This window comes from Sarcophilus harrisii, chromosome 3 (assembly GCF_902635505.1).
Source record: "Sarcophilus harrisii chromosome 3, mSarHar1.11, whole genome shotgun sequence".
Taxonomy (NCBI): Eukaryota; Metazoa; Chordata; class Mammalia; order Dasyuromorphia; family Dasyuridae; genus Sarcophilus; species Sarcophilus harrisii.
Window position 1 is genome coordinate 260,588,194 of NC_045428.1, and position 26,611 is coordinate 260,614,804.

At 33.3% G+C, this 26,611-nt stretch overlaps 1 protein-coding gene across 10 annotated transcripts in view; it reads left to right on the forward strand.

Moving 5' to 3' along the window:
- The window catches only part of DMD (dystrophin), a 2,285,006-nt gene that overhangs the window by 1,536,517 nt on the left and 721,878 nt on the right, over positions 1–26,611 (forward strand). For all 10 annotated transcript variants that reach the window (XM_031963631.1, XM_031963630.1, XM_031963635.1 and 7 more), the window contains one exon: positions 11,287–11,388. In XM_031963631.1, the coding sequence (XP_031819491.1) occupies positions 11,287–11,388 (102 nt within the window). The remainder of the gene's footprint in view (positions 1–11,286; positions 11,389–26,611) is intronic.

Sequence of the window (26,611 nt, forward strand, 5' to 3'; positions counted from 1 at the left end):
TCTAAGAAGATTTATCAAAGTTGCATGCAATTAAAGAAGTATTTTTTCCAAAAATAAGCCAACTAAAAGGATGTACAAAGAACTAAGTTTAGAATGTTTCATATTGCTCACTTCCAGTCTTTTCAAATACCAAAAGTAAATCTCCTAAAAGTAATTAAATACTTCATTATATCATGAAAGAAAGAGGGATTACTCAAATAGTTAATTAACATACATTTTTATAGGATAAAGGTTCATAGAATGAACAAAAATATTTATTCTCTATATCTTAAAGAATTAATTTAAGAAATATTTTACCATATATTAAAACTCATAAATATCAAATACTATGTTGACCTAGCAGATACACCTTTTCCAGGTGTATATATTACTTTGTTTTTTAAATCAGGCATACATCTGTTCAGCACCTAACATTTTCACTGACACCTAGACTCCACCAATGTCAGACACGGGTCATTCCTATTGGAGCCAAATGGCATTTGCCAACAAATACTGTAATGGAGGCAGTTTTCTTCATTCACATCCTGGAGGAAAGAGAGGAAGTCCTTTTAATGGCAATTCTAGTCCCTATTTCATCCATTTTCAACAGGCTTCTGAAATATAGTATGTGCTCTTTATGATTATTTCTTCTTATAGCTTATTGAGAAGTAAAATATTTGTTAAGACAATTAGTTTTTTTCTTTTTTTTTTTTAAAGACAATTAGTTTTAAACTTTGAATAGGCATGTTGCTCTACAGCTGAAAATTTCAGAGAATTATTAACTATGTTAATACACATATTTAAAGTTAGTGATCTGTGTTATACACACATGATTTTGGAGGAACCTGCATAAATTCCTGTCTTTTCAAAAATATATTCCTTCATTTAGCAAATGAAAAGACATGTAATTTCATCAGTGTAGAGAATTCACTCTTTCCCTCTTCCTCTCCCTCTCTCTTTCCCTCTTCCTCTCCCTCTCCCTTTCCCTCTCCTTCTCTTTCTCTCACCCTCCCAGTACATATTTACAATTTCTCTATAACCTATTGTCTTAGTAAATTGACTAGAGAACTGAGAGCTTAAGCAACTTACACATGTCAGGAGCTCAGCTCCACCCTAGTTTTCTCATCACCAAGGCTATACACTATAGTACATTGCCTTTCACAAGTATATTAAATGTGAAGATTTTGAGCATATTACTTTTCATCATTTGTGAAATTTTTAAAGTATAAATTAGGGCTCAATAGAACTGGAACTTTTAGTTGATTTTTCTGATAACTAATCTCTCCTTGCCTAGGAACCAGTAATCTGGAATGTGAGGACAGATAATTGCTTTAATTAGAAGTAGAAAGTGATTCCTCAAGGGGTTTATTAAGGAAACATTTCCCAAAATAAAGAGAAAGCCACAAGGTTTCCTTCTATCTTCCACATTCTCCAAGATCTTAGCTAGATAAGAACATACAATTGGAGCCCTTCCCCAATACTGGCTCAGCCCCTATCACAACTTGATTTCCCTTTCATACATTCCCCTCTTAAAAGAATACTTACTCTTCCCCTCCTTTTCTATCATGACAGCAGTGCCCTAACACAGTGGACAGAGGTGTCAAATCCCCTAGAACTATTGAATGTTATAAAATTACTGTCCAGGTTTCTTGTATAAGTATGATATTATATGTGTATATATATATATATATATATATATATATATATGCCACATCATTGGCTAATAGTTGTCTATATTTTGTTATTCAAAGACCTTATTATTTGAGAATTGTTAGTTAACTGATTTATTACCATCATAGATCTGAATCAGGAAAATATCTTGAAGACCACCTCATCCAATTTCTTTTCTTTTACAGAGCAAGACACTGAGAACAAAAGGTTTTATATGATTTGTCCAAGGTTATCTGGGTTGGAAATTTCTTTCAACTAAAAGGTTTATAGAATGCCCAAGGGTCATTGCTAAGAATTTTCCTTTATGATTAAAAATGAAATAAAGAATTATCATATCTATGGTATTTTCTTGTACAGATCTCATGTATTTCCCCATAGCACATGGTGTAACTTTAAATATTCCCATAATTTTTCCTACCCCACTGAAGTCTTGAATTATGCATATAGTATTAAAAGATCTATATATCTTCTAATAGGGAATATGGTGGGTAGATATGAAAATTAATGAAGATAGAGTCAAATATAATACCCAAGTTTCCAACATAAGAGTCTGGTTCTATGGTGATACCATAGACAGAAAGAATGGAATCAGAAAAAGAAATAGATTTAAACGGAATGATGCTATGCTTCAAGGTACTGATATCCTATGGACATTTGGAGAGATTGGTCTAGAACACATATGGGAGGCCAAAGATAAAAATAAGGATTTAAGAGCCACCTGTGCAGAGATATTTGAAGGCATGAGAATGAATAAAGATAAATTACCAATAGAAAAGAAAACCAAGGGCAGATTCTTTTGGAACAGTCACATTAAGGCTAAGAGAAGTCATTGAAGTTTATCAAAAAGATACCTTTGGAGAGATACAAAATGAATTGAGAAAGTGCAGTTTCTCCATAGGAAGCCAAAGAAGGAGAAAATATCCAGAAGCAAAGAGTGGTCAAAATGTCATATTGCGCAGAAAGGTCAAAGACAATGAAGAGTAAAGAAAATTCATGAAATTTAGTGAATAGAAAGTCACTGGTTACCTTTTAGAACAATTTAATTATGTGGATTGTGATAGAATTGAGATTATAAGGAATTGAGGAGAGTTGTGTCTTCTATTTATTTATGGTGGTTCTTGAATTTTTTTGCCTCCCCAAATGAAAAGTTTAATTTAACATGGATAATATGGTATATATATCTACAAAAATTAAATTGAGTTTTGTTTTTATCAGATGATTTGATTTTTAGCTGGTAGACTTCAGAGGAGCTATTCAGAAGATCTGGTTCAACAATTTATCAAAAAGAAGCTAGAAATGTAATTTGTTGGAAAAATCAATGTTAACCTATGAAAGCTTAGATAGTTTAACTTAAATAAGAACTCCAATATTTCAAAATATCTATGGTTCCATCAGTATAAGTACACCTACTGAATGCCAATAACAACCCTTACAGACTGTAGAATAATGGCAATGAATTTGTTGTTGAAAAAGCTAGTCACCTGGGAACAAAACTTTAGTCTAGGTTGGTCTTCTGACATCATACACCACATAACATCAGCCTTATACCCGCAAAAGAAGTCTTTTCAATTTATTAATAAACTCTTAGCTCTTTATGTCATCTGATATACAGCCTTGGAGAATGCAAATCACTTTTATAACATGTTGAAACATTCCATTCTGACTTTGGTGATAGAATAATTTAATATAAATGTTAAATATAAAACTTAAATTATATATTATTTAGTATATGGCCTATTAAATCATTTGTAGGTATTCATCACCAAATCCAATCCTCTGTTTGTAATACAAAAGCCTATTTATAATAGTAAGTCCTAGTTTTCTTGTTAAATGCCTACATTGATGAGCTTCCCTTAGTTCTCTGGGGAAATAATAAATTACTTAAGTATTTTAACAAAGATGATATATTTTAGCAAATAGATCAAGTGGTTGCTGATTTAATACAGTTCATAGACTTATTTGGTCTCGTTTGTGCATCTTTTTATTAATTAAATATTTGTAGGAAATAGTGATACTTAGAAACAGTCTTTTCCAGTTTTTATTTTAGGTCATTTCACTTTTATCTTTGCTTCAATTTTTTTTTTTTTTACTGAAGTTTATCTTTGTTATAACTAGTTCAATGCCTGATTGCATGCAGATAAATAACCCTCTAATGATTCATATCAATGATCAGTTATGTCTTAAGATAAATTCAGTTTTATTTTTGGTGATTATTGTTCTCTGACAGATAATCCACTCCAAAGAGAATAGTCAAACAATCCATATGGTAAAAATCTAATACCCAGGAGATTGTAAGTATTTAAAACTATTGGCATCCCTTTCTCATTGCCTGGTACAAAGCATGAGAGCTAGATAAATTCTCAGATGCTTGGCTGATAGATCTTGAAGGGAAAAGACCTCACCTGAATTAACAATAGCTTCTTCTCAGTACCTATGAATGTCATGTCAAATATTCTTCTCCTGCTATGTCAAAGTAAATTTCATTTTGTTAACTGTTGAATGACCTATGAGTATCTCATTTTATTTCAGTATCTAAACTATATTATTAGGGGACTGACCTGGATTACATCTAGCTCAGAAAAGCAAGCAGAAAATGGGCAATGAGCTAGTTACAAGTTAGATAACATTCATGAAATTATGTGATGGTTACAATAACTTGTTACTCTCTAGAAATCTTTTTTTTAAAATAATTTATCACCTGTATTTTTCCAAAGATGCCAGATAGTTGTGAACTATGAAATACTATATTCTCCAAAGAACTAAAATTGATTATAGATCATCTAAAAGGCAACAGCTATCATTTAGATGAATTAACTTTATCATTTAGATGAACAGCCTCTTAAGAATTTAAATTGCAGAACTTCCAAAGAAAATAGACAAGTCCATAGTAGGAATAAGTAGCCTACTTAATGTACTCTGGTGGAAGCCCACAATAATTTTTTGACTAGACTTGCTTCAGGGAATTTGAAAATAGCATCCAAACAAAAAAGTTCCATGTGGAGACAGAGTATAGTAATAGAACTTCTGTTAGAGAAGAAACTGGCAGTCCCTAATACCTGGTGAATTAATTTATCAAGGACTGTCAAATGAAGAGTTTAGACCAAAGATACAGAAACTTGCTAGCACTTTGACCACTGATACATCCAGCAGAAGTAGAAGTCAGTGGCTGGAACTCGGGAAATTAAGGTCAGGACTTGTTACTAACATTTAAAAATAAAGATGAAAAAAGGGTATGAACCTGGCCAAAGTCCTAAAAAAAAAAAAAAAAAAAAGGGGTTGGAGATATGAACAAACACAAAAAGACTTGACATTATTAACAAATATTATGGGTCAAAAGATATTTATAAGAAAGTAACTCCATAACATCAACAAATCCTCAGAAGTAAAAAAAGAAAAGTTTATTCACAAGGACTATAAGAATTCATAGAAGAAATGAAGCAAGAATTCTTAATGGAATTTTAAATTAAATAGTATTTGTGAGTACTTAATAAATGCTTTTCCTTTTCCTTCCTTTCCTTCCACCAATAAAATAAGAACTTTAAAGGAATGAATTGGAAGGGAAATGAGTAATAATTTAAAGCACAAGGTGAAAATCCATGCCCAGATTCCCTGAAAAATTAAAATGAATAAAACAGAACTCAGAAAATGCAAAAGATCATAAAACATTACAATTAAAACCAAAAGATTTGAAAAATAAAAGGTAAGATATTAAAATTGATTTGGAAATTAGGTCACGGCAAGAGAATTTAATAATCAGACTATCCAAAATCCATGACTAAAAAATAAAAGAGGCCCAGGTACTTTGTTCTAAAACAATCACATATTAAACTGTCCATAGCTACTACATACTGAGGAAAAATTAAAAATACAATGATTCCATTAGATATCTCTTGAAAGAAATTCTAAAATGAAAACTACAGAAAAGTCATAGCCAAAATCCAGAGCTTCCAGCCAATATCTGGTAGCTACAACTTGAATATTGATTTTTAATACACTTTGCTTTATGAATAATGTTGGGAGAGAAAAATCAGAGCAAACTGGAAGAACCATGGGAGAGATTTAAAAAAGACAGAAAAAAAGAAGAGAACATAGCATGTGTTGATTTACATTCAGTCTCCTCAGTGTTTTGTTTTTTTTTTTCCTGGATGCAGATAGCATTTTCTGTCCAAAATATATTGAGATTGCTTTGGATCACAGAACCACCGAGAAGAACCTGGTATTTCATAGCTGATCATAGCATAGTCTTGCTTATTGTATACAATGTATTCCTCATTCGGCTTGTTTTGCTCAGAATCAGTTCATTTAAATCTTTCCAGGTCTTTCTAAAATCAGCTTGTTCATCATTTTTTAGAGAACAATAATATTTCATTATCTCCATACCACAAAAACAAACATTTCTGCACAAGTGGATCCTTTCTCCTCCTTTATGATTTCTTTGGGATACAGACCCAGTAATTGCACTGCGGGGTCAAAGGTATGAACAGCTTTATAGTCCTTTGAGTGTAATTCTAAATTGCTCTCCAGAATGGTTGGCTCATTTCACTTCTCCTCCAACAAGGTATTAGTGTCCCAGTTTTCTCACATCTCCTCCAACATTTGTCATTGTCTTTTCCTGTCATCTTAGTCAATCTGAGAGCTGTGAGGTGGTACTTCAGTGCTGTTTTAATTTGCATTTCTCTAATTAATAGTGATTTAGAGCATTTTTTCATATAACTCCAGATGTCTTTAATTTCATCTTCTGAAAATTATTCATATTCTTTGACCACTTAATTGGGAAATGACTTGTATTCTTATAAATTTGACACAGTTCTTTATATATTTTAGACTTGAAAACTTTATCAGAAATATTAACTGTAAAGATTTTTTCCCAGATTTGTACTTCCTTTTAAATCTTGTTTCTGTTGGTTTTATTTGTGCAAAAACCTTTTTTAAATTTAATGTAATCAAAGCTGTCCATTTTGCCTTTCATATTGTTCTTTAGTTCTGCTTTGGTCATAAATTCCTCCCATCTCCAAATATATGATAGGTAAATTATCCCTTGCTCTCCTAATTTTTTTATGGTATCCCCCCACATCATGTATCCATTTTGGCCTTATTTTGGCATGGGAGGTGAGATAGGCCTATGCCAAGTTACTAATCTATTATTTTCAAGTTTTCCAAGAAATTTTTGTCAAACAGTAAATTCTTATTCCAGAAGTTGGAGTTTGGGAATACTAAATTATTATAGGCCTTGATTATTGTGGCATGTATATTTAATCTGTTCCACTGATCCACTCTCTTTCTTAGCCAGTACCAAATGGTTTTGATTACTGATGCTTTATTGCAGAGTTTTAAGTATGGTACTGTTAAGCCACCATCCTTTGTATTTCTTTTTCATTAATTCCCTTGCTATTTTTGACCTTTTGTTCTTCCAGATGAATTTTGTTATTTTTTCTATTACTATAAAATATTTTTGGCAGTTTGAGTGGTATGGCACTGAACAAGCAGACCAATTTAGGAAGAATTGTCTTTTTATATTAACTCAGCCTATCCAGGAACAAGAGATATTTTTCCAGTTATTTAGATCTGACTTTGTGTGAGATGTGTTTGGTAATTGTGTTCATGTAATTCTTGAGTTTCTATTGGCAGGTAAACCCCCAGGTATTTTATTTGATTTAGTGTAATTTTAAATGGAATTTCTCTTTCTAAACTTGCTGATGGGTTTTGTTTGTAATGTATTGAAATGCTGATGATTTGTGTGAGTTTGTTTTATATCCTGCAACTTTGCTAAAGTTGTGAATTGTTTCCAGTAGGTTTTTGAATGACTTTCTAGGCTTCTTATGTATATCATCATATCATCTGCAAAGAGTCATAGTTTTATTTCCTCATTGCCTATTTTAATCCCTTTAATTTCTTTTCTTATTGCCAAAGCTAACATTTCTAATACAATGCTGAATAATAGTGGTAATTTGTTTCAGCCCTGATCTTATTGGGAATGCTTCCCATTTCTCTTCATTACAAATAATGCTTTCTGTAGGTTTTAGATAGATACTGCTTATTATTTTAAGGAAAGCTCTTTTTATCCTGATGCTCTCTAGCGATTTTAATAGGAATGGGTGCGATATTTAGTCAGAAGCTTTTTCTGCATCTATAAGATTATCTTATGACTCCTATTGGTTTGTTATTAATATGGTCTATTATGGTAATAGTTTTCCTGATATTGAACCAATCCTGGATTCCTGGTTCTAAATCTCACTTGGTCATAATATATTATCTTGCTGATAAATTGCTGTAATCTCTTTGCTAACATTTTATTTAAAATTTTTTGCATTAATATTCATTAGTGAAATTGGCTTGTAATTTTCTTTTTTTGTTTTGGCTCTTCTTGGTTTAGATATGAGTATCATATTTGTATCATAGAAGTAATTTGGAGGATTTCTTACCAAAGGTTTATCTATTTTGTAGATTTTTTTTTTTATAAAACCAACTTAGTTTTGTTAATTAGCTCAATAGTTTTCTTAGTTTCAATTTTATTAATCTCTCCTTTGAATTTCAGAATTTCTAATTTGTTATTTAATTGGGGGACTTAATTTGTTCTTTTTCTAGCTTTTTAGTTGCATGACCAATTCATTGATGTCCTCTTTATTTCTCTATTCATGTAGCTATTTAGGGATATATTATCTCCCCTAAGACTGCTTTGCCTGCATTCCTTGGGTTTTGATATATTGTCTCATTATTATCATTCTGGTTGGATGAAATTATTGTTTCTGTGATTTGTTTTTTGGCCCACCATTTTTTAGAATTTGATTATTTAATTTCCAATTGGTTTTTAATATATCTTTTCCTGGGCTTTTATTAAATATGATGTTTATTGCACTGTGGTCTGAAAAGGAAGCATTTACTATTTTTGCCTTTCTGCATTTGATTGTGACATTTTAAAGCCCTAATACATGGTCAGTTTTTGTGTAGGTGCCATGTACTGCTGAGAAAAAGGGGTATTCTTTTCTGTCTCTATTCAGTTTTCTCCAGAGGTCTATCATATTTAGGATTTCTAGGATTTCATTAACCTCTCATGGTTAGATTTGTGATTCTAAGAGGGGAAGGTGAGGTACCCCACTAGAATAGATTTGCTATTTTTTCTTGTAACTGACTCAAAATCTTGTAGGATTTTGGCTGCTCTACCACTTGATATATACACATTTAGTATCATTATTACGTCATTGTTTATGGTAGCCTTTATCAAGCTGTATTTTCCTTCCTTATCTCTTTATTTTTTTTGATAAGATCTATTTTTTATTTTTGTTTGATAAGATCAGAATTACTATCCTTGCTTTTTTTTTATTTCAGTTGAAGCATAATAAATTCTACTCCAGCAGTTTACTTTATGTGTCTCTCTGTGATAAATGTGTTTTTTGTAAATAACATATTTAGAATTCTGTTTTTAATCCACTCTATTTCCTTCCATTTGATGGGGGAGTTCATCCCATTCATATTCATAGCTATGATTACCAGCTCTGTATTTCCCTCCATCCTATTTTCTACCCTGTATGTACTTTTGTTTTCTCTTTCTACCCTGTCCTTAGTTCTACCTTTTCTTCTACCATTCCTCCCTCTTTTTCCAGACCTTTTCTCCCCCCTTAATGTCTTTTTCTTTGATGTCATCATACTGGAGTCCATTTAGAGCCATACCCTCAATCCCTGTGATGCCCCACTTTGTTTGCCCCAGTGACAGATGTCTCAAGAGTTATAGATATCATTTTCCCATCTAGGGATGTAAATAGTTTAACCTTTAATATATATTTTCTCCATTTACCTTTCTATGCTTCTCTTGAGTTCTGTGTTTGTAGATTACATTTTCTGTTTAGCTTTGGTTTTTTCAATTGAAATTATCTCAGCCTTTCATTATTCTTGACACTATACAAAGCATTGCTGTATCCATATAGTACCCCAAAGGGAAAACTCTTCTGGGGGAAAAGAAGACAATTAAACAGAATATATAGAGAAGTGACACAAAATTTTAAAATACTATACATAAACCCATATTTGTATATGTACTCATACATATATGTATATACATATATGTCTGTATAGATATATAAATGTGTATGTATGAGTATGCACAGAAATGAGGGTATGTTGAATTCTATGTGGTAATAGAAAGTGAATGGTAGATCTTGGCTAATTAAGAAACGCTTTCTGGAAGAGAGGGTAGTGATGTCTGACATTGATTAATCAATATTTGTTTTCTAATGTTTCTAATGTATAAAAAGTATTTTCCCAAAAAATCTATTTTTAAAGTATTGAACTTTATTTCCTTTAACTGAAATATATACCTATTTTATTGTTTTTTTTTTTCTTCATAAAGTAACTCTAATAAAAACCTCACAATAAAATATTTGAAGATATGTGATATTTTCTTCTTCCAACTGAAAATCATCATAGAAATTCATTTCATCCCTTTTCATAAAGGTAATCTAAGGCATATTAATAATTAAGAGAAACAATATATTACAATTGGTAAAGAGGCAACCTAGGAATTGTCTGGATTCAAGTTCTATTTCTGATATTTTGACTCTGTGACCCTGTTCAATTCACTTAAAATTCTGGCTGTTCCAGATAATTCTCTAGAACTATAATTTTGGGGGGCAGCTAGGTGGCGCAGTGGATAGAGCACCAGCCCTGAAGTCAGAAGGACCTGAATTTAAAACTGGTCTCAGACACTTAACACTTCCTAGTTATGTGACCCTGGGCAAGTCACTTACCCCTAATTGCCTCAGCAAAAAAAAAAAAAAAAAAAAAAAAAAAAAAAAGACACACACACACAACCTATAATTTAGGGAAAACTTGATCATCTGGAGTGTCAGAATCTCCCTGGATATTCCCTATCCCAATGAATTCATAGTTCTGAATTAAAATAATAATATTGCACTTATCCCTTTAAAAAACTAGTGATATAGAAAGAATTATTTGATTTTTATTTAGAAATTTGCTAAGAGATTCTAAAGCCAAGATGGCTCTTGTAAAACAAGATGAAAGAATGAAGTTATTCTTGTTAATAACATAAATGAACTGTTCTAGTTATGTAAAAATGCTGTATTTCATTTGTTTTTAATTGTTATATGAAAACCATAAATTATATCTATATGCAACATGATATTGTACAAAGAACAGTCTCTTTGGAACCAGAAGGTATGGGTATGAATCCTTATCTGACACCTGCTACCAAGTGGTTGGCCTTGTATAAAGCACCTGAACTCTCTGGGACATCTGTAAAATGACTAGAAGACTTTACCTTGTTAGACAAGATGTCTTCTGAGGTCCCTTCTATCTCTAAAGCTATTTTAATCCAGTGATGTATATGATAAATGATGATATAGAGCTAAACAAAGGATGTATCTGGGAATATAAGAAAAACAAAGAAAGCAGGAGCTAAATATTAAATTTTTTTTTTAAAAAAAAAGTATTTCACAAAGACTGGTATGGCCCACCTATTTGGGGTAAATTTTTGTGTGTGTGTTTCTCTGTCGGTGTTCATTCCTTCTTTTGCCATTAGATGATATTTTTTAGTACCACATGTGGAGCCTCCAAGAAGATATTTAAAGTTAGTAATTTTATTGGCACTGTGAAGTTAATCTACACTGTGTGTTTTCCCCCCAGGAAATCGAAGCAGCAGTTCAAGCTAAACAGCCGGATGTGGAAGGAATTTTGTCTAAAGGGTGGCATTTATACAAGGAAAAATCAGTCACTGAGCCAGTAAAGGTAATGAAGCAACCTCAAATAATATCCATTACCACCTAATGGGTTATGCTTCTCATGTTGTACACTTGCCACTGATGTGGTCTATTTATAATCAATGAAATAACCTCAGAGACAATATTGGCTGTTCTGCAATAGCAGAGACAGGGTTGTCCTTATGATGTGTCTGCTATTTATACATTCTGATCCCAGGTTGTTAATATGTCATTGCAGCAAAGCATTTATTTCTATATTGGTGCTCTTCCATCTGGGGAGTAGGGAGTAAGGGGAGTTCAACTTCTAAAGAATTTTTTATTTTTTTACAGGCTTAATACTTTTCATATTGTTTGACTTCATTCAAATTAAGCCATTATATCATACCATCTGTTTCTGATTGTAGAGAATTTGTCTTTTTCATTGCCCTTTCATTTGATGAAGAAAATCAGCATTTTATTAGGGAAAGGTTATTTTTTTTGGTGGGGAAATGTTATATGCTTACCTATTGTTTCTTCTTTGAAAACGTTGACTTGAGGGAAAGGATTTAGCTTCTTTCTCCTTGGGATATACATCTCAAGTCCAGCCAAGATGTGGATTTTCAGATTTAAGACTGGGAGAAAGGAATAAAGTTAATTTCACGGGATCATGAGTCTAGAACTGGGAGAAACCTTAGAGACCATCTGGTCCAAACCTTTCATGTCAAAAACCAGGAAACAGAAGATTGAACAGGGTTCAAGTATCAGACAAAGGAAGATTCTATAAGACCTGGCTAATTACTATTTGTTATTTTATAACATTTAAGCCTGAGAGATGAAATGGAGAGTGGAAGTCAAGTTTATCAAATACCCTAATTTTATAAGTTGGTAAAACAAGAAAATGAAGAGATCTAATCAATGTAACAATGATAGCAAATATGATGCCAAACATATATATTTTGTATAATATGTATATGATAATATGTTCTTTTTGTACCGCCCCCCAAATTATAACTCTATAGTTTAATTAAATATTTATAAAAATTTGATTAAAGATTCTTAAAGCATTTAATAGTGGCTTATTAATCAGTCTTCACTTCTCTTGCTATTGTTACAGGGCTGAAATACAATGGAACTCACTCTCATGTTTAAAACTATTTTAAACCAACTCAAGTCAATAACCTCATTATACAAAGCCAGTTTGTCCTTGCAAACAACATTACTGTGACTTATATTCCATTGCTAAGGTCACAGCTTTTTTCCATTTTGTTCTTTGCTTAAACTACATTTCTGTAAAATGTTTGTTTTTTTCTACAGTTTACAAGTACAGTTTTCTTATAGGAAATTTTGGCCTATACAGAATGTTCTAATTCAGGCTCTTAATAAGATTTACTCTAAATGTTAATACATATTTATTTAGCAATGCCTTGTTCCTGTTTATAAAATCCACAGAAAATAATTTGTTACCCACTTGCCAAAAATAGTATGTGTAATTTTCGTAAACTAACAATATTTTTAATGCCTGATATTATAAGCATGAAGAAAATATTAAGAGAGAGAAACTAAAGACAGCTTTACATTTGTGCTCTAATGCAAAACATTAGAAAAGCAAAGAATAATGCAAAATCCTAATATAAAGGAGGGTGATTGCCAATCACTCTTCCTAGTTTTAACAGTATAGCCATAATGGTAGAGAATAGATTAGGGCCAACTATGTGCCAGCTACATAAAGAAGCAAATATTTAGCTATGATGGTAGAATTTTTCCATTTTCCCGACCTCAATAATATTATTCAAAACATACAATTACTAGATAGTCAACAATGATTTATTGAGCATTATGTGCCAGGTACTATACTAAGAGCATTGGTTAGAAAGAAAAAATAAAAATTCTCCACATTTGGAAGGAGCTTACAATGTTAGAATGTAATAATACTGGAGATGTGATATGTGTGTGCATGTATTTGTGTCTATGTATTTATGTAAAGTAGAATCTGTAGTCCGAAAGCAGAAGATACTGGGACCTGCAGGAACAAAGAGATGCTTCCTAAAGAAAAGGGGAATTTGATCTGAAGTTAGAAGGAAGTCAAGCAAGCTGACCTCTTGCTAGAGGTGAAAAGGAAGGACATTTTGGATATGAAAAACAGCCATTACAAATAGATAATGATAGAGATGAATTGTTATAATATAAAATCGGCAAGTAGGCCAATGTACCTGAATCAAAGAATATCTAGAAGAGACTGGATGCATTTACAATTACAGATACACAGGAAGATATAGAATAATTGGAAGTTGGTTGGTACAATGGATGGAGTACCTGACCTGGAATCAGAAAGCTTTGAGCTCAGATGTAGTATCTGATTCTTATTAGCTATGAGTTCCTAGGTCAGTCACTTAATCTCTGCTTCAGTTTCCTCATCTATAAAATGGGAATAATGAAGAGTCCTGCCACCTAGGATTTTTATAAGGACTAAATGAGATAATATATGTAAAGGGCTTAGCTTGGTGTCTGTCACATGGTAGGTGCTAGGTAAATACTTTTATTATTTATGAAAATTTTAAGTACCAAATGGTGGTATTTATATTTGTTCTTTGAGGTAAGAGGGACCCCACTGGAATTTTTTGAGTGTGGGGGAGGTAATAGGGTGACATGATCAGACCCAAGCTTTAGAAAAAATACTTTGGCAGTTGATCAATGTGAAGGATAGATTGTAATAAAGAGAAAAAGTGGTAACACAAGGAAACCATTCAGAAGATAGTTGCAATAGTCCAGAAGAGAGATGATGATGACCTAAATGACAGTTGTGGCTGTGAGTAGAGAAGAAGATGCATGTAAGAAATACTGTGAAGGAAGAAAATAACAAGATTTGGCAATGGACATTTTGGGAGAGAGAAATCCCTTTTTATTTTAATACCTTCACTATCTTACTGCCCTAATCATCACATGTGTGTATGTATGAGGATATGTGATAGATATTGGTATCTTTCTCCATATATAAAGATGTGTGTGTATGTCTTGTTTGCACATATTTTTTTGCTTGTTGTCTCTCCTATTAGAATGTGAGGACCATTGAGGGTAAGAACTGTCTTTAACTTCTTTTTGTATTCCTAGCTGCACAGTGCATAGCATATAGTAGGTACTTAATAAATGTTCATTGATTGATAGTACATGTCCCTTTCTCTTCACTCACAAAAAGTCATTTCTCTATATCTATCCATTAACAGCTCTCTTTAGCTATTAAAATAGCCTTCTAATTCTTTTCCATCCCTCAACTTCCTATCTCTCTTCACAGTAAATCATCCTCCACAAGGTTTTAAAGTGATTTTCCTAAATCATAGATTTCACTTTGTTACTCTTCTGCTTACTAAATCCCAGTGTCTTTCTGTTGCCCATAGGATCAAATACAATGTCCCCTTTTTGGTGTTTAAATCTGTTCATAGCCTAGGTTTTTCTTCCCTATTCAGTCTTCTTTGCAAAAAAGATACTCCAACATTACTGACCTACCTGCTGTTCCTTGAACCAGGCACTCTATTTCCTTTTTGTCATCTTGTTTTTGCCCTAATTATTCCCCAGGCTTGGAATGCTCTCCCTCTTCACCATCAAGTTTCAATATCTCAGACTTCTTTAGTCTCAGTTCAAATGGCAATTTCTGCAGATCTTCCTAGTCTCACCTTACTTGTCTTTCACCCCACCCCCAGTCACTTAAGCCTTCCCTCTCAGGTTACCTTTATTCTACTCCATAGATATTTTGTTTGTTCTTGTTAATTTATATCAAAGGATAGGGTTCTTTACTGAAGCAGCTAGTGGTTCAATGGATAGAATTTTGGCCCTTAAAATCAGGAAGATTCTTTTTTTCTGAATTCAAATCAATAATTGTGTGTTCCTGGGCAGTTTTCTTATCCATTAATGAGGTATCAGAGGAAATGACAAACCACTCCAATATTTTTGCCAAGAAAACCCCAAATGGAGGTAAAAAGAAGACACAACTGAAGAATGATTAAACAATAAATTTACATACTGCATTTCTCATTGTTATATATACTGTATGAGGACAAAGATTCATTTTGTGCTTTCATCTTTTTTTGTTTCTATAAAACAGTTCTTGGCACATGATAAATAATGTTTGTTGATTGCTTGATAGATGACAAAGCTTTTATATTTTGAAGTAACTGCTTTGAAGCAGTATTTTCAACTTGCCTATGGTGGGACACATTCTTCAAGATGTTTTCAAAGGTCAAGGGAGAAAAAAAATGTCTGCTATTATATTTCTCCTCTGAAATGCTGAATATATATATGTAATTTGAACAAAAATAGCATTTATTTACTATATTTTTCTCCCAAGTTCCATTTCTATCCAGAGGGTATCCTACAATTTTGAATTTCATTAACATATTTAAAAACCACATTTGTTTCTTGGCCAAATTGCTATGGAAAATGCTATGGTAAAGATTTGTGTTTCATGTTAATTTGTCTTTTAAAAATCATTCCAACACTAAAGCTACAATATTAGGATAAATTAATTGTAACATATTCTATTCTTAGGAGCAGAAATTTCACATTACTTTAATGTAGTAATTATTTTTGTCTATTTTAATACTTCCAAGCATCTTGTATACATGGAAAAATAAATAGTGACATACTGCCAAAAGTTATTTTATATTGTTGGTATTCTGGGAGGGAGGTACTAAGTATGTATTTGTTTTGCAGACTGATGTAATTACAATTAATAGAATTAATTCTATTTAGAATAAAATTCTAAATCCTTTCTAATCATTCTATATTTAGTATTATTGTTTAAACTAATGGTTTTCCAATCAAGAAGTGTTTACTTTCTTTCCTCTCCCTCCCCATTCTACTCTATTTTTTAAATTGTTTTTATTGGATTGGGTTAATTATACTATGCCGTGTGGTACATATGATTGATAAATTAGTTTCATATAACATTATTTTGTACCTTAAGATTTAGAAAAAAACTTATTTATTCTGTCACAAACAGATGGTTTGTGGGTTGGTTGATTTGGTTTAGTTTTAAAATCTAAGAATAGGAGAAATATAGTTGCATTAAGCATTTGAACTCTGTAACTCTGCAACTTTCTTTTGAGGAAAATATAGCATAATAGAAAGAGCTAGCAGCCTTGTGGTCTGGAAGAAGTGGATTCATGTCATACCTCTAATACTTACTGGTGTATGTCACCTGAACAAGTCACAATCTCTGTGTCCAGAAGCAAATTTCTAACACTATCTATTGCAGATCATGTTCAGAGTTACATTGTTCAAAGGAGTTTTGTCACTCACTGGGTGATTTCTGTATTAGTCACACTTACAGAAAAATATCTACTTAAAAAAAAATTCCTGAAGGAGGGAGAAGGGGAGAGAGAGGCATACTAATATCTTCTTGTTCCTTGACCAGGGGACATTTGCCATTTTTTCAGTAAGCAATTGTTTCATTTGAATAAATATATCCCCCACTTAAAGTATTCAAGTTTTATTTCTTTAAATCATTTTGATGAGGATAACTTAAAATGATTTATTAAATGAATAATTTAAATATTATACAATATAGTATGTTATATATTCAGAAATAACTGAATATTCTCCATCTGTTTACATTTATATCCCCAAAATCCAGGGCTGAATTTGAATAACTTTCTTTTAAAGATTTACTTGATTTTACTAAAAAGAACCACTTCGAGCTATGCAATAGTAAAAGTCCAAAAAGCGATTAGTGCCCAGCTTTATTATTTTTTTAATTAAAAGGGAAATGAATGTAAAAATAACCTTCCCCTAATGAAACTAAAAGTTGCCAATTAAAAAAAATTAAATAGCTATAATCCTCATGGCAATACAATGTAGAATGCTGGTTTTGCAGAAACTGTTTTGAATCCTGATGTACAAAGGAAGGAGGAGCACTCTTTGCTGAGTCCTCTAGCTTCTGAGGGTGAAATTAGAATGGAAAAATTAGCAAAAAAAGAAAGACTGGCTTCATGGAAAAGGCAAGATATAAAGAAGGCTAGTAGAGCAGTTTGAAAAATGAGAATTGGTCATCATCTATATAATGGTATTAGAATAATAAACTACAATGTATTTTTTTTGGGGGGGTCTATGATTCCAAAATTAAAATCATTACTTTTTTGTTTTTGTACACTGGTAAGGGTAAACTGGACAGAATACTAAACAAATGCTATCTATCATCCACTCAAACAACTTGGTGCCCCATTGGAAAGGAGACTGAATCTGCAATGAAATCTGATTTCAAATGTGCCTTCAGAGATTTAAAAGCTATGTCACCCTAGACATGAATAGAGAGATCTCAGAACTGAGAGGATCAAGTGAGAATATATTTGTAAAATATTCATCAGAGTGCTGACATATAGTAGGAATTCAATGCTTGTTTCCTCTCTCTTTTACTGCCATAATGTGATCTGTTTTGGGGGGCCTCCTAGAAAGAATAGGTATGAGACTCTCTATCTATGCAGATAATCAGTTATTCTGAAATTTAAGGTCTTTAAAAAGTTGTCTGATTACACAATCTGTGTTTCTGATAAAAGCCTTATTCCTAAAATATATAAAGAACTGTGTCAAATTTATAAGAATACAAGTCATTCCCCAGTTGATAAATGATCAAAGAATATGAACAGACAATTTTCAGATGATGAAATTAATGCCATTTATAGGCATATATGCTGTATGCTCTAAATCATTATTGATTAGAGAAATGGTACCACCTCTTATCTCTTAGATTGGCTAAAATGACAGGAAAAGATAATGATAAATGTTAGAGGGGATGTGGGAAAACTGGGACACTAATACATTGTTGGTGGAGTTGTAAAATGAGCCAACCATCCTAGAGAGCAATCTGGAACTATGCTCAAAGGGCTATCAAATTATTCATGCCCTTTGATCCAATAGTGCCCCTACTGGGTCTGTATCCCAAGGAAATCATAAAGGAGTGAATGGGACTGATTGGGTGAAGTATTTCTCAGTATTGAGTCACATGAGTCACATTGAGTCACATGTTCCCAGAACTGGGACCCTAGGGAGGTCATGATCTCTGGAGCAATGAACTTTGAACCCTGGGAAACAGGATGCTGCAGGATATGAGGTGATCTGTGGCAGGCAGCCAATATTGGTGACCATTGGTCAATGATTACATCCTTTTAGTCTATTCAATGAGAAGGCTTCAGTCTTTTGTTTTTAAACCCTGAACAAGGTGGAAGCTGGCCACGTTCCAGGAACACATGACAGGAGTTGGGATGGCTCTCAAGTATATCAGTAACAGATGACCAGACTAAATACTCATTTGCCCAAGTATTTAAGATATAAAGATTACAGATAACGAAATTGGAAACAGCAAGATATGATATAATTGAATTGCATTAACAGTTTCTTTTGACCATTGTTCTGATTATAGAAATGAGTCACAGGAAGAAAAAATGCAGGGACCTAACTATAACATAACATAAATAATCAAAACTGATTCCTAAGCTCATACAGCATAAATAGCCACTTTAACCCAGTTTTACTCCAGTTAATTGTCCCAATGGAGCTTTAAAACACCCAAATAATATTAACTACAAGCTCAAGAAATTTTACCTCCAATAACAAATCCCATTAACCAAAGTTTCTGTTAAATCCTAAACAGATATTTATCATGACCTTCTGTTGATACAAATCAGTTTGCTTTAAATTGCCCAATACATAGACAAATATCCCAAATTACATATTGTCCATAATAGAAATATTTTCAAAAGGACAAAGAAAAAAACTTATTTTCATAAGCCCTTTAAATAATGAGCATAACCTTAGGATACAATCAATACAATCAAGTAAAATACAGAATATCCTGATTCCACATAAAAGAATCTAATTAGTTCTTAAAAGTATTAATTAAACTTTTAGAAATAACCCTTCCAAATTATAGATCACCTTTATGACCATATTCCTTAACCAAGGAAACCACCTTTGAAGACAAAAGATCTTTTCCCATTTCTCCTTCTCCTACCTCTTTTTTTCTCCTCCCAAATACCTTCTCAATACTTTCTCTTATTCCCTAAAATCATCCAAACCTTTAATTGCTCCCTACAAATCAATCCTTCATAAATCAGCTGCATTATCCTTTTCTTTTCCCTTCAAAACTTTTAAGAATTATAATATAGTGAATAGCTAAATGACTCCATAAAACCCACACATGTCCAGCAAAGTATAACTTATAATGTTACCAAATTACCCCATATGTTTCAGAAGGTAACATACTTTGCCTGATTAATGACACATGACCCCCTTTAGGCAAGTTAACAGAACTTTGCTTTAACAAGTCATTGTTCTTAACATCTTAAACTCAAAGATAACCAAATCTAGCCTGCATAGGTAACAGTAAGATTATTTAAAACTGCCCAAAAGGATATGTTTTGTTTGTTTTGTTTTTCACTTAGGTTTAAACAAGTTCTCCAAAACCTTTTCCCATGTTTCAAAGCAATGAGCATAAACTCTTTTGTCCTCCAGAGGCCTTATCTGTCCAACCCAGCCCAAGCCACACCTGAAATTTAAACTGCTTCATCTGCCAGTTTAAAATAGCCCAGTTTTTTTTGTTTGTTTGTTTGTTGTTCTTTTACTTACATATTAGTGCAATCAAGTTAAAAAGTTTAAAAAATCACAAGCAAATTTTACATTTGCAATATTGAAATAACCAATTCCTAATCATTTTTCTTAAACCTTTAGCAGAGTTCTTTAACAGACAGACAAGTCACACAGAGCACAGTCATAGACTGCACAGTTACAACATTCAACAAAACATTTAACACATATAACCAGAGAGTGTCCCAAAAGGCGCTCAGAATCAGATCAGACCAGATATGTCTTAGAAGACACAAAACCAGAGGGATCATCCAGAGTCCTGAAATGATACCATTCTCAGAATTTAATGCCCATCTGCATTTTATTATTCTGAGAATCCAGATGCTAGTACAGATAGACAGAACAGGTAAAGAGATCAGATTATGTCCTAAGTCTGTATGTCTTACTCTCTACTGCCAAAATAGAGTGTCCACTATCAGGCTATGTCTGAAAACTGCTTTCTTTCCAGGAGACTCTAGAGAAATCTAGAGGGCCAGCCTCTCCAGGCAAGGAACCCAGATTTTCAACCACCCCAAGGCCCAAGGCAGAGATCCAAAGTCTCTAATCTCTATTCCCATTCTCAGTTTCTAATATCTCACTGGGAAGCCTCCAAAATATAATGCCTGAGAAACTGAGACAAACGAGATTAGAGTGTTCTTAATATTTTATTTGAAAGGGAGAGATTTATTGGGACCAAATGGATCCCAGGGCTGAATGGGACTATTGTCTCCAAGAATCCAGCAACAAATGTCAGATATAAAGATTCTTTTAAAGGTAACAAGAATGATGGCATAATGGGGGGAGGCACCAGATATTCTAATGATATCTAAGATATAAGACCTTTATCCTATCAAACATTCTAATGATTAACAGGGAAGAGTTATAGCCTGAGGCAGAGTAACTGAGGTAGGACAATTAGGTAAACTGGGTCAGGACATTAAAAGGGAACTGTGGCACAACAGTGTCAGAGATGGAACTTGAGACAAGTCTCTTTATTCAGATGCAAATTGTATGACATTGGAAGTCATAATCTTGTTTTCCTCAGTTTCATCTTCTATAAAGTAAGGCCAGAAAAAGAAATACATAGTCATCCTCTGCCAGGATAACTTCAAATGGTGTCACAGAGAGTTGGACATGACTGAAAATGACAAAACAGCAACAAAAATATTTGGGTTTAATTAAGCAAGATCATGTCCACAGGTCACAAGAGGATCAAAACTAGAGCTTGTTTGGTATCTATAGGTATAAGAACAAGGAAGAAATCACAAGTTGTAATGGATATGGGAATCATTGGAGTAAGCAAAATAATGAATGAAAAATCTTTCAAATGTTTATTACTTCCAAATACTGTGACAAGCACTGGATACTCACTCACAAGAGTGAACCAGTCCCTGCCCTCAAAAAGCTTACATTAGTGAGTTGATCAATAGATAACCAATAAATACTTTATTTGAATTGACATAAGAGTAGTAATAGGATGGTTGCACTGATTTGATTATACCGGGAACAAGAGGTAGAAATTGGAGCTGCGGAGGAAGGGGAGATAGATAAAGTGAGATAAAGAATAGGTGGCTTGGTAAGATAGCTTTTAATAGTCTGGGTCCTATTGGTTATAGTTCACTAAACAATTCAGGCCTCAGGGTGTTAGTTCTAAAAACAGTAGATAGACTCTGTTGGGGTTTGATGGTACTTTTCTGTCAGGCTGGTCGGGAGATACTGTCTTAGATCGAAAGAATTAGGTCAGCTGATATGATGGCTTAGTGGCTGATCTGCTAGAATATGAAGCATAATAGAATCAGAAATGAGGAAATTAAGTAGTAAGGGGAATTATGGAAATGTAATATGGCCCCAGGGGCTAAGATCAGGACCAAGGAGAGAGGTAAGGCACAAGCCACAAACAGACAAAATTATTCCCAGATGAGTTTGTTCTAATTCTGACTTTATTCTATGACATGGTAATTTAATCTTAATCCAAATTTTATCATCTGGGGATGATAATAATCATCTACCTCGCAAGGTGATTTTGAAGGAAAGTTTTAAGATTGTAAATCTTTAAAGCACAGTATAAATGTCAGGTATTATTTGTCCTTTTAAAAGGGATCTGCCTTCAAATTTGGTCTACTAATAATGGTGTTTGGGGAATTCCTCAACAACTCTACTCACTGATGAAGACTCATTCATTCCCGTGTTGAAAATCTTCAGGCCCTCTGTCTGTTTCAAATACCAATTCTATGTCCTTTAGGCTTAGCAGGAGCCAGATGGAAACTGATTCATTCAATACACTATGCTTTTTGTCATTTGATTTTTTTTCCCAAAGCTGTTAACTAGGACTTTCACAAATGAGCTTTTTCTCAGGACTCTGGCACACAACATTTTCCCCTCATAGAGGTTGTCTGTCAGGTGTCTTACTTCAGGATACATTAGAGTAACTGTATTTTATTGTGAGGAATTATAGGTAGAACTGAAATATTTTGAGTCTGAATACATATTTGTACCCATTTTTTTTCCACTTGGAATTTTAGTCATATTTAAATAATCATAATATTTAAAAGAGATTTTTTAATGTTACAACTATGGTCCTCCCCACCTCCTTTTCTTTTCTTTAGCTAGTTGGCTATCCTGGAAAAAATGTATAAGTTAATATTAGCTTTTGCAGAAAAAGCAGTAGTATCTCTGTAAACAAAATGACTCTAATTATTCAAATTCTTTGATGGATAACTAATATATAGACTTTAAAATTACTTTTGAAAAAGTTCCATACAAAATACTACATTAAAAATTGAACAATCATGCCTAGGGAAAGGCTTTTGAAAAATCACTGTAACTTTGTAGCTATCTCAGAGAAATGATGTGTCTAAACAATTGACCAGTGGATAAAAGGAAATTTACTTGCTTTTCAGACATGATTAAGTCAGTACAAGCACCATTAAATAAATTAGGCTTATATTGTTCCACTGGGCTATGTAGGGGAAATCTTACCAATGGGATCAGGAGTCATGGCCTTCAGGTCCCAAGACAGTCTTAGAAGAGTATAGCAGAAGTCACTAAAAACAGCCAAGAGATTTTCCATATAAAATAAAATTAGTTGATATGGCAAAACAGTTTTATGGACTTTAAGTGAGGTCAGGTTATCTCCAGATATGATCTGATTTTATAGATGTAAGAGGTCTGAGAAGTTAGAAAGGAGGAAAAATAGATTTGTGGGAATCAGATAGTGATGAAAATGATTTGGGGAAGAGGAAAGAAGGTTATCTTACCTAGGATAAAATAGATGAACATAGGCTAGAGGAATCAATGGGGTGCATTCTTATCTTTCCCCCTTTTTGGTCCTTAGATTCCCCAATAATCATTTATGGAATCATAGTCAAAAATCATCCAGCTGACAGACTAAGAGCAGAATACAATGTAGATACAAGAATCATTTTAGTATATTGTTAAGTCATTAAACCAAATATAAGCAAATTATAAATAGCATCTGGAAAACTATTTCTGGCTTGGTGATTTTAGAATATATGATGATTAAGTACAGGAGTCCTTTTAGAAGCCAAAGTTCATGATGCTGAGTGAAATGAGCAGGACCAGGAGATCATCATATACTTCAACAACAATACTATATGATGATCAATTGTGATGGACGTGGCCCTCTTCAACAATGTGATGAACCAAATTAGTTCCAATAGAGCAGTAATGAATTGAACCAGCTACACCCAGCAAAAGAATTCTGGGAGGTGACTATGAACCACTACATAGAATTCCCAATTCTTCTATTTTTGTCTGCCTGCATTTTTTATTTCCTTCAAAGGTTAATTGTACACTATTTCAAAGTCCGATTCTTTTTGTGTAGCAAAATAACTGTATGGACATGTATACATAGATTGTATTTAACTTATACTTTAACATATTTTACATGTATTGGTCAACCTGCCATCTGGGGGAGGGAGTGGGGGTAAGAAGGGGAAAAATTGGAACAAAAGGTTTTGCAATTATCAATGCTGAAAAATTACCCATACATATATCTTATAAATAAAAAGCTATAATAATAATAAAAAAAGCCAAAGTTCAAGTCAGTAGGAATATTGTCCAAGTATGTGCTATTGAAAAATCAGCTTCCATCTCTTCAGAAGCCATTGAGAGATCTTTCCTCTGTTTTAAGAGATAGTGGGTAAGATTAATTTTCAAATGTCTCCCATGAAAAAGGTTTAGTTCTGGAGTCAAAATGCTCCTATTATGCAGAAGTGATTTTTAGAGAGCTGCAGGTGCTATGCAGCACAGAGGTTAAATTGATTACCACCTAACTAAAGCCACACTGACCTCTCAGCTGCCCATGAAATGATAAGAGATTTCCTAACTTGAGACACTGCTTGGTAGCCCCACATTCCTTTTACTGACTTCAATGGGTCCCCTGGGCACAAGAATTGTGACCAGATTGAGTATGGAGTCTTGGGAAGGAAGAAAAGATCTATCCCTCTTCAGGGAGGCTAAGATGGAAGAGGTTTAAAATAAGGTAGGGAAAAACAGTGAGAAAGAAAAGGAGGATAATCTGGAAGGAAACCATGGATCTGGCTTTTCAAGCATGAAAAATACCAAAGGAAGAAATAGATAGGAAGTCATTGACTGCCCAAGGCTAATTTTCAGAGACCCTATAAAATGGGGATGGGCATGGGGAGAAAAACTAATGCCATCACAGCCCTATACTTGAATCATCTCTGGAACTTTAATCAGGAATTCTTATAATAGGAGTTCTTCCAATTTCAAGAAGTCTATGTTATTTTGTAGACAAATCAATAACAATCCCACTTAACAATTCCCTCTGAATGTCTTAGTTGCTTTCTGAGAATTAATTAGGCTATTTGCAGAAGTAGTTTGTCAGGTGCTGGTTTTGTTTTATTTTTTCGAGTTTTCAACTTCACTTTCCTTTGTTTCTGATCCCAGGTCATTGTAGCCTTGAATGATCTTTGAAATAATTGATTTTCCCATATAAACCCACACTGCAATGTGTCTAACAGTAATTGAATTAGGATTTTTAAGAATTACTACCTTTATATATTTTCAAGAAGTAGTATCCATTCTTTAAAACCACATATTTTAGAACACAAAAAAGAACACTGAAATATGTGTGTGACACAAAGTCTAGAACTCAACTTACAGAAACTTTTGAATATGAGAACATTCCCTCAGTATGGTTTCATTCAAAGTCAGACTTTGGATTTAGACTGGTAGTAGAAGCACCCATAAATGAACATTACTGCCATGGGATGAAATAATATCAAAATTATTGCTTAGGGGCAACTACATGGCATAATGGATAGAGCACAAGCCCTGAAGTCAGGAAGATTAGAGTTCAAATCTAGCCTCAGATACTTAAGACTTATGAGCTATGTGATCCTGGACAAGTTACTTAACCCCGATTGTCTTGCAAAAAAAATCTATCTATTTAAATATTGCTTAGTCCAAGTAATTCAAATGCCATTATATACTTTATGAAAGTACTCAAGTCGATTTCATTCTATACAGCATTGTAGTTAAAAGTTTGGGAGGATACATAGTGGCCCTAAAGCCAGGAATTATTGTTAGATAGTAAACTTCAGAAAATACCCCTCAATTTTAAAATTAATTTACCCATTCCAGGATTATTCAGACAGCTGGCATCTCAGTCAGGGTTAGGATTAAGTAGTGGAAATGGACATAACTGTATTTCAGTTGTAAAGACCATCTAGATAATCATGCACAATCAGGAGAGAGAACAGCATGAGTGGGGAGCAAATAGTTCTTTGCTTGATTAGCTCTTAGTTTTTCCAGGCCCCATCCCTGGGAAGGAGTGAAAGGAAAGTCAGTTAACAGAATGAAGGTGAGGATCAGGAGTAGAGGAAAGCAAATCTATGTATAATTATATATGTATGTGTGTATGTATACATATGCCTCCCTATGGAAGACCTAAATAACACCTTCAGTAATCAAAGTAGGGGTACAGTCTTCCCATTATTATCCATCAAGAGACATATATAATCTCTTAGTATTTTATCAGCTTTCATCATGATATGAAAACCTGCTCTGCTTTTCATCTCTTGAACCCTGTTGCCATCAATGCTTGTCAAATATACTACTATTGGTCCACTGTCCTTCAGTAGAACTATGGTACAGATGTAATTAAGCTAAGTTGAAAGAAGCATTTTGGAATCAAAATAAATCAAGAAGGCTGTGGCCAAATTCTGATTAATGGAGGGAGGATCCATAAACTATGGGAAGAAATACTTCTCATTAAAGCACAAAACACCAGTTATGGAGATGACTTTTCTGACCTCAGGAATCCCTAGCTTTTGTGCAGGCTTCCGCCATGCAGAGATGGTGAGGGTGGTTTAAGTAGATATAGGAGAGCTGTACTCAACCATCGTGTATCATTTCGGTTTTGCAAAAACCCTTTAATTAATCATGTGAGTGTTGTCTTGATTTCAAGTGCTCACATTGATAGATTACTGAGCCAGGCCCAGAATTCATATCTTTAGACATCATAACAATAGCTTGTTTTCTTCATAATATGTCAATCAGTGAAGGTAGAGCAGTTCTTTTCTTCTTTTGGCAAAAATAAGTAGCACAAATCTTGTGAGATCTGCAGCCATGTGCATTTTAAATCTTTTATGGATAGATCATTAATTTGGAGCCAA